At 56.2% G+C, this 9,701-nt stretch overlaps 1 protein-coding gene across 1 annotated transcript; it reads left to right on the plus strand.

Annotated features, from left to right (window-relative positions):
• Positions 1 to 4,874: 4,874 nt before the first annotated feature.
• LOC131207284 (GATA zinc finger domain-containing protein 10-like) lies at positions 4,875 to 9,488 on the plus strand (the record flags this gene model as incomplete). The annotated part of the gene is given in 2 exon segments (XM_058199896.1): positions 4,875 to 5,462; positions 9,453 to 9,488. Coding segments are annotated over 2 exon segments (624 nt in total), but the record flags the coding sequence as incomplete, so codon positions are not given.
• Positions 9,489 to 9,701: the final 213 nt, after the last annotated feature.

The following is a 9,701-nucleotide window of genomic DNA, read 5'->3' on the forward strand; positions in this document are numbered from 1 at the left end:
TTCCCTCAACAGGACCCTTCTCACAGCCGGGAGAACGTGTGGCACGTTCACCCCGGGCCTGCGATAATAAGCCTCATCTACAATCGAGGGCCGCTTAATTGAAAGCTTCCATTTTGCCTCGTGTGTTCGCCTGTAACGCGCACGGGCTGCAGCGTGCACACGCCCACCGTGGCGTCGTGTTGTTGTCGGAGGGTAATAAAGTGACACTGAACCCCTAAGTGCATGACTTGTACTTTCCTGCGGTGGCATTTGACTAAACGGGCCTAACGTGTGGAAGCGGCTTTTTGTTACGTTTTCGGAGAGAGAAAGCGAGAGAAAGAAACGGAATAAAACGCTGTGTCGTGGACTTCCCCAGGACTTCCCGGGATGGCCGTTTGGTGAGTTTCCTTGTGCGACGGACCATAAACCCGGCGGTGCCAACGTTAAGTAGTGCGGTCAACCGTCGTCGTCGTCGTCGTCGAGTCCTTGATTTCCGCAGCCACAGAAGGCTCGCGCGCCAGCAACCGACGGTGCCATCCTGCAACTCCAGGCGTGAAAGTGAATCTCCTGTCGGTTGACGCCGGAGTGGACCATAAAAAATCAAATCCGAGCCACTTGTAAGTGAGTTTTTCGCATCGTGTAAGTGAAAAGCGACGTTCACGTACTCGTCCTGCACGTCCAAACTGCAGCTTACCGGCGCTTAGAACCGCTCTACGCTTCCATTCTGCTGCTCGTTCCGCACACAGCACGGCGATTGTCGTTGGGAGCCACGCGTGACATGCAGATAGCGAACTGGATGGATGGTTCGTTGCAAAAGGTGGAGACACCATACCACACCGTTCGAGGGAACGGACGTCAGGACGATGCCGTCTACAGTCAGCCGCAAGCAGGTTGTTGGTTTATTAACCCCAATCGTTCGCTCGTGTTTAACTCACTCACCGGGATTCGGGTTCCAGCAGTTTGCGGTACAGGTATTCGATTTTCTTCGAAATGTTTGGGTCGGTGGACCGTGGGAGACCGTGTCGTTCACAAGAACACGGCCCCGTTTGATCTCGGCCCCGAGACCAAGATGGTTCCGTGGTGTGAGACTTCTGGGAAACATCGGCGCCCTTAGCCACCGATGGTAGAGTAAACATCACTTGGCGCTGCTCAAACACATCGCTCTCGAAGCCATCAAATCATCGATCCAACAAGAACTCCGACCCCGAAAACGGAGGGCGGATGGAACAATGCACTCGATGGCAGACGATCGTGCTGTTTGCTGAGCAGTACACGGTGATGCTTTGGAGTCGTTTGGAACAAAACTCTCCTAGTCGAACTTTTGCAAATCAGAATTTCTTCCTTCTGGCTATGAATGTGTCCCTGTCCCGTTTTCATTTATCGTACAACTTTCACAGTACGAGAAGATTAGTTAAATTTGTTCAATTAATTTTGATTAGCATTTTACGCATTGAATGTAACTTCCATGAAACGGACCATGCGCCTCCATTGCCGATAAAGAACCGGGCGTCTCCATCGATACGGAAATGTGATGTTTTACTGTCGATAAAATGTTATCGAGCTTATAAAACGCCAAAAGCCGTTCAATGTTTCTATTTAGGCAAATGAATTCCGTGCCCCAAAAAAGAGACCACGAAGGCCGTGAACAATTCGGTCGCTCGGTGGATTTGCGTAAAGGTTTCCACTGCCATGTTCGGTCCCCGCCGGAATGTTGCCACAAACGTCATCATCGTCGTCAACGTCGTCAATCCAATTTCGATGCCCGGCACGGCTACCACGCCCGCCCGCGCGAATGTCAACATCGGGGCGAAGAAAAATATCAATTTCGCTTATCGAAATCAATTATCGACCCGCAGCCTACTGGCAAATCCAGCCCCTGCCAGAGGGGGTCTAGACAGTTTCCCGACCCGGCTGTGCCCGGCACCCGGTGGAGGGTCGGAAAATCGAAAGAGCAAAAGTTTTGTTTATCAAAGACGAAATTTGTTTGCATTGTACCATTCCACCGCCAGCCACACGACGCTGCCACGGCGGGGCCGTCGGTGGCCGTGCTTGTGCCGCGCAAAGGGATGGATTTGGAATTTGGAAAAACTCACACCGAAAAGAATAGAAGAAAAGAGTGGCACCAAGGCCCCGAAGTCCAAACGAAGGCGCCGGCTTTTCAAAGGAATTTTTCGCCCAACTGCGATTGGAAAAGTGTGATGGCGGCAAATGGGAAAATCAAACCCGGGACGGCCCGGCGAGTCGGCCGACGGACGGCCGCCTTCGTATAGAAGGAAATATATTCAATTCCAAACTGTCCGCGAAATCGGAAATCCTGAAAAAGATTTGTCATTTTTTATCCACCCCGACCAGGGCTACCACCGGTCAAACTTTCTTGACATGGGACAGTTTTCTGGGACCGTTGGCCGAACCGGAAGGTCTCTGGTTCGTGTTATTTTTTTGTGCCCTCCGCCTCGATCGTGTTGCGTGCCTCTGTTCTGGCTTCCGTTTGCCGCCATGGCGGCGATCCGATTTCGGAGTATTTTAATATTCATAACAGCTTTATTACAGAACCCCGAGAACCGATTCCCAGAAAGCGGAGGGCCTCCAGCCAGCCGTCCGGAGCGGATGTTGTCCGACGGGAGCAAAGCGCGGACGCAGGGGGAACAATCGTGACCGATAAATGTCATCGATAAAAAGACATTCGAAGAAGCAAAAACGACCGACACAACAACAACCACACGGGGACGGGTTTCCGTGGCCGGATTTCGATATTTTTTTGTTGGCATTTCGTTTTTTTTTTGGCCGCTGGGCAATCCATCACACCACGCAAGGCTCTCACACCAGCAGCAGCGCCAGCTGGTGAGGAAAAATGGGATCAACTTATGGTCTGAACTGACTCTCGTCCGCGATCGGATTTCGGCGACTGCGGCCACTGACTTTCCGCGAGTCCGTTCCGAGACCGACGGGCGAAAAATGACTAGCAAACGACTGCCCATTAGGCAAACTGGTGAGTCTGGTTGCAAATTTGCTGCGATTTGCCGCAACGGATGGTGGACTGAAATATTCATGGTTTTCCACCGACCAGACCGTCCGTGGTCGAGCTGAGCGGATGAAGTGCAACTTTGAGGCACATTTATAAATTACCAACACCATTGCCGCGATCGAAGTGCACCGGAAAGGCGGGTCTATAATAAATTCCACCAGTTCCGCACGACTATTTGCTATTACTTATTGATAGCACACGTTGTTGATTCGTTCAAAATGAATTACTTCCATGTTCCTGCGAGCAGTCTGTTCCTGTCCACAACTGGCAGGTTCTTTTAATTCGGTGTCATTTGTCCAAAATTTACCGATCAGACGACAAGCCTCTAACCAAAACTGGACTCTTTAAAATAAGTGACAGCTAAAGTTCGCGTTCGTCCTTTGGGAGAAGCTGGGGCCGTATGGCCAGAAGGCTGCATCAACTCTCATTCACTATGCAACGGATAGACCATCTCACATCGCAAAGAACATAATAAAATTCCGCCATTGGCCTGTTTCTTTCACCGATACCCTATTTTGTGTGTGCTCGCCCACTGACATAGCTGTCGGTTCTTTGTCCCAACTCAAGAGACGGATCAACGGCGCCGCTTACCTGGTTTGAAGCTTGTTTCACTTCTCACGTGCAGCCATCTGCCACCGACGAGCAGCAACAGTAGCACGGCCGTCACGAAGCTTTTCCGCAATTCCATCTTGAAGCACGTTTTTCGTGATCGTCGCCGGTCGGAACCGACCAGCCGCGGCACTAGCGGGGCTGATTGTAGCACACGAAGCACACGCAAATCAATTCGCTCACTCCTCAAATCACTTCGCGCGCACTTCCGCCGGCGGCGCTCCAGCGCGCATGGAGGCCACGGTTTTCCACTCGTCTCGGTGGTGGTTTTAACGCCGATTTCCACTTTCTTTTCACCAGCACTGAACGGTAGGAATTTTCCGCACGAAACTATTCACACCACCGGCTGGCACCACGCAGGCATATTTGCACCACAATCGCGATTGGACACCTTCACTTGCGCGCACCATCTGGCACCGGGCACCGGCGGAACGCACTATTCGTTGCAAATCACTCGTTGCTACAAAAAGAGAGGCAGACGCGCCTAATACCCCCGGAGGTTTCCGTCGTTCGTCCACGCTTTCCCGGTTCTTCAAAGGCTGTGGAAAACAAAACTTTGTGGGTGTGAAAGTGAGATCAAATCAACTGTGGCCCACACAAGAAAGAAATAGTTCCCAAACGGCACGCGCTATTGATGCTATTGATAAAAGGGCAAGTGGTTCAAACGATTTCTTCGTTCCAGTTGCTCTCCGCCGGGAACTAGTCCCCACAACCATGGGGTACCCTTCTCACAATTGGGGCAAAAAAATGGAAGCAGAATCGTCCTTCGAACGGCTTGCATAAGGTTGCTGTGTTGGTAGTGAAGCACACCAGACGTGTTTGTTGAATCACAGAGAATTTTGTACTTTGCGTCGAGTGAAAGTGGATCGTTGAACGACCTTGACCGACGCTAAGTGTGGTAAAAGCGGTGAGGCACAGACTCGAATGTAAAAACAGTGCGGGAAGAGCTCCTGTCGATTATTATCGACGTTAAACGGCCGCTTTGGCTTTGGTTTGGGCAACCGAGCCAAGCGAAGCGAGCCGGTGGCGGGTGTGCGTGTGCTGATGGATGTACGCACCCGTCTAGTGTTAGTTAGTTCTAGTACAGGAGCAAGCGATATCAAGTGATATCCAGTGAGTGTGGGTACGGCGGACCGGACTAGCGGTAGGAGTCGTGAGAGTGAGTGAGGGATTCATGGCTCCTCCGAAAGTCAGAAGAGAAGCAACGGAAGAGAGTTCGCCACCGCCGAGCAGATGGCTTCGGTCGGCGGTGAACCTCATGATGGGAACGCCGGCGAATGAACCGGCAAACGAAATAGCGAATGAACCGGCCAATGAACGCGATGACACCATTGCGGTAACTGCCGAAGAACCGGGACCCGAAACAGAAGATATGAATGGGGATGGGGACGCTGAACGGCAAACTGCCCAGCACGCCCAAACTCAAGCAAGCTGCACAGGATGCGAGCTAAACGCAAGGGAGATAGAGTCCCTGAAAGTGATGATCAGGGATCTCTTGAAGGCGCTTGCGGCAACGCAAAACGTCAATCCCCAGCAGCAGCCAAAACAACAACAACAACAGGAGCATCAGCAGCTGCAGCAGCACCAAGAACAACAGCAGCAGCAGCAGCAACATCCGCAACAACGCAAGTCGCGGAACCGGAGGGAGCGGCGGCGGCTGCACCAGCAGCAGCAGCAGCAGCAGCAGCAGCAAGTGCAACAACAGCCACAACGACAGCAACCGCACCAATCGGGGCAGCAGCAGCAGGGGCCAGTCCCCCGGCAACCGCGGCAAACGCAACAGCAGCGGCAAGAACAGGGACAAGGGCAGCAGCAGCAGCACGGGCAAGAGCAACAGCCGCAGGAGCCAGTACAGCTACCGGACATTCCCTGGAGTGTGCAGCTCTCCAGAGCGCAACTGAGGAGGTTGCGAGATGAGTGGAGAACGGCAAGGCTGGGTGCCGCACCCCAGCCGGTGCCTCCAGTTGTGTCTCCAGTGGAGCCGAAGCGCCGAGTAAACCGACGCCCGAGGATGGAGCGCGTCCGGGTGGCCCCGGCAGAAGGTCGCACACATCTAGATGTGCACAAACTTGTCCGGATAAAGCCGGGCACGGCGAGCGAAGAGGTCAGCGAGATAGCCGCTAAGGTGAACGAGTCCATCGCCAGGGCGACCCACATCAATGGCGAACTGGTATTGGACCTCCGTCGAAGCGCTGACGGGGCGGAGGTGCGTCAAAACGTCGAGAGGCTGGCCGGCGACGCTGCAGCCGCGGTGAGGCTGAGTGTGCAGAAGGCTGAACTAGTCTTCTTTGGGGTGGACATGGCTGCCACCGTGGAGGATGTCTGTGAGGGCATGGAAAAGGCTGGCGCCACGGTGCTTCAGAACGACGTGTGGATGCGGCAGCGACCGAACGGTCTCCAGCATGTCCGTGTCCGGTTGCCGATCAAACAGGCCAAGGCACTGGTCGGCCGACGAATAATCCTTGGATTCACGTCTTGCTTGGCACATCTGGCTGACCCAGTACCGCTGGCGAAGCAGAGGTGCTTCCGCTGCCTGCTGCGGGGCCATTTGGCCGGGCAGTGTAAGGGAGCGGACAGGCGGCGATGCTGCTACCGCTGCGGAGTCGAAGGACACAAGGGGGCAGGCTGTACTGCAGCGGCCAAGTGCTTGGCTTGTGGGGGCGCGCACCTCACGGGATCAAGCCAATGCGATGGACCCCGGAACCTATGATGCGAATAATGCAGCTCAACCTCAACAGGAGTCGGGCTGCGCTCGATGTGCTGCATCAGAGCGTAGCGCAGTGGTCTATGCAAGTGGCTCTCCTGTCCGAGGTCCCCTCTGCATACGCGCCGCTGAGTTCGCGAAGATGGGTGGTGGGCCGGGACAACTCCTGCGCGATCTATGCCTGCGGTGCATCTCCCGTCCAGCGGATATGGGCTGCCCACGAGGGACTGGTAGTGGCGGAAATTGGGGGCATCACGTTCGCCAGCGCCTACGCGCCACCAAGGCTTACGATGGCTGAGTTCCGCACCCTGTTGGCGGTAATAGTGACGGCGTTGCGTGGTCACAACCGTATTGTGTTGGGAGGCGATTTCAACGCGCACATGGAAGAGTGGGGTAGCGCAAGGCCTGACGCGCGTGGTCGGGAACTGATGGCGATGTCGGAGGACCTCGGCCTCGTCCTCCTTAATCAACGCGGCCAGGATGGGCAATTTGCGCACACCTTCCTGGGCAGTGGTGCAGCGGCCGCGTCATGTGTGGACGTCACGTTCGTCTCCACCAGCGTAGCGGCTGGTCAGGATTGGCAGGTCCTGGAGGAGGACTGTGAGTCGGACCACGCGGCGGTGTGCTACAGCGTGGGAGTGCCTACACCACAACGGTCGGCAAGTGAAGAAATGACTGCTTCTGGACACGGGATGCGCAGATGGAAGATCCGGTGCTTCGATCAGGATGCGTTCCTAGGAGCGCTGCACTGGAACCACTTCGCCGACGTTGACGCGAATGCGGAGGCCGTTACCAGAGTCATCACTAGATGCTGTGATGAGACGCTCCCCAGATGCAGCTTGCGCCCGGCCCCACGGCGTAAGTCCGTATACTGGTGGAATGACGATCTCACGGCATTACGTGCGGAGTGCACAAGAGCGCGCCGCCTGCTGCATCGGCCTGGTACTAGCCCTGAAGAACGAGCCGCCAGGGTCGCCGACCTCAGGCGAATCAGAGGCCTGTACCGGCAGGAACGAAAGCGCAGCAGGAGGCAGTGCGAAGCCGAACTCGTACGACAGGTTGAGGACAATCCGTTCGGAAGGCCGTATCAAATTGTGATGAAAGCCGTACACGGTCCCTGGGCCCCCCCGGAAATGGACCCAGAGGTATTGGACAGCCATGTTAACGAGCTATTCCCGCAGCACCCGCCCGCGGAGTGGCCGGACCCACCTCCGGAAGAACATGGCGACGATTCAGTTCGACCGATAACGCACGCAGAAATACAGGTTATCGCTACCCAACTGGCCCCCAAGAAGGCGCCTGGGCCGGATGGGATACCGAACGCAGCCATCGCTGCGGCGATGAAGGAATACCCGGAGGCGTTCCGCCGGCTGTACCAAAGATACCTGGATGAGAGGCGCTTCCCGGAGCAGTGGAAGGTCCAGCGGCTAGTCCTGCTGCCGAAGCCAGGCAAGCCCCCCGGCGAGGCCTCGTCCAACAGGCCACTATGCATGCTGAACACTCTCGGCAAAGTGTTCGAGCGTTTGTTGTTGAACCGGCTGAACGAACACCTGGAAGATGACCCAGTGGGATCGCACCTCTCCCCAAACCAGTATGGTTTCCGCCGCGGTAGGTCGACGGTGGATGCAATCGAGCAAGTCATAGCGGCCGGGCGCTTGGCTATGCGATATAACCGCTACAACAAGAAGCACAATCGGTGCTGCATGATGGTGGCCCTGGACGTGAGGAACGCCTTTAACTCAGTGAGTTGGACGGCGATCGGGCAGGCACTACTAGCTAAGCGTACCCCGCTGGGCCTCCGGGCGATCCTGGGGAATTACCTTAGCGACCGCACGCTGCTTTACCAAACAAGCGCGGGGCTAAGAAGTCGGTCCGTGACAGCTGGGGTGCCACAGGGGTCGATCCTTGGGCCGACACTGTGGAACGCTATGTATGACGGGGTATTCTCTGTGGATCTCGAGCCGGGAGTCCGCATCGTAGGATACGCCGATGACCTAGCGCTACTGGTCCCGGCAACTACCCCGCGACGCGCAGCCGCGAGAGCGGAGAGTGCGATAACTGCCGTCCAGACATGGTTGGGCAGACAGTCCTTAGAGCTGGCCTGCAACAAGACCGAAGCCCTAGTCTTCAGCAGCCTGAGGAGGGGCAGGCAGCTTGTGCCCTACCGTGCAGGAGACGCGAGGCTAATGGCGAAGCGCACGGTACGGTATCTTGGAGTCGAACTTCAGGACCACCTGAACTTCAAGCCGCACGTGCTTGCAACAGCGGCTCGAGCGGAAAGAGTGACGCAAGCTGTCGGTCGACTGATGCCGAAACATGGAGGACCCTCTGTAGGCAAACGGAAGCTGCTGGCCGCAGTTTCCACGTCCCTGCTGCGGTACGCGGCGCCTGTGTGGTCTGGAGCCTTGCGATTCCAGTATTGCCAGCGGAGACTGAACGCCGTACAGGCCCGTGCCGCTAAACGGGTTCTGAGGTCGTTCCGGACAGTCTCGCACAGCACAGCCTTCGTGCTGGCAGGGATGCTACCCCCCTGCCTCATGCTGGACGAAGATGTGCGTTGCCGCGACCGAGCAGCTGCCGACGGAGCCGAACGGGTAACCAGACGGCAGATCCGGGCACAAGAGCGTGAGGTTTCGCTGCGACGGTGGCAGCAACAGTGGGACCATCAAGCGGGTAGACCCAGCGCAAGTCGCTACGCGCGATGGGCGCACCGCGTTATCCCAAGGGTGGAGCCATGGGTGAATCGGAAACATGGGGACGTGAGCTTCCATTTGACGCAGGTTCTCTCCGGTCACGGCGTCTTCCGGGAGTACTTGTACGTCAAGAAGATCGCGCTTTCCCCCGATTGCACCTTCTGCCCTGGGACGGTGGAAACACCGCAGCATGCCGCCTTCGAGTGTCCGCGGTTCCACGCTGTGCGTGTTAGGCTGCTGGGGTATGGGACTGCCCACCCCATCACTGCGGATAACTTGCAGGAGCGGCTGCTCGCCAACAACCACACGTGGACGATGGTCAGCGAGGCTTTTGCTGAGATAATCGGCACTTTGGAGCGCGAGTGGCGCCACGAGCAAGAGAGGACGGCTACTAGCGCGAGGGATACGATGACCCGGGCGGAGCAGCCACCACCGAGGGAAGACGATGCGGAAGTAGCAGCGGCAGCAGAAACAGCAGCAGCAGCAGCAGCTGCAGCGGCAGTGGCACCAGTAGCAGAGTAATCTTGCGCTTGAGGCCATGAGCAGTGCGATCACAGAAAATCTGTGAACGATACCCGTTCCTCCCTCCGGATTGCCCCTTGGAGTAAATACAGGGGAGGAGCAATGTGGGCTGGGGTGGACCCTTTGTTTGTATTGTTCTAGTCAAGACATGGAATAAAACAACGTCCTA

The sequence above is a fragment of the Anopheles bellator genome, chromosome 2, assembly GCF_943735745.2.
Source record: "Anopheles bellator chromosome 2, idAnoBellAS_SP24_06.2, whole genome shotgun sequence".
Lineage (NCBI taxonomy): Eukaryota > Metazoa > Arthropoda > Insecta > Diptera > Culicidae > Anopheles > Anopheles bellator.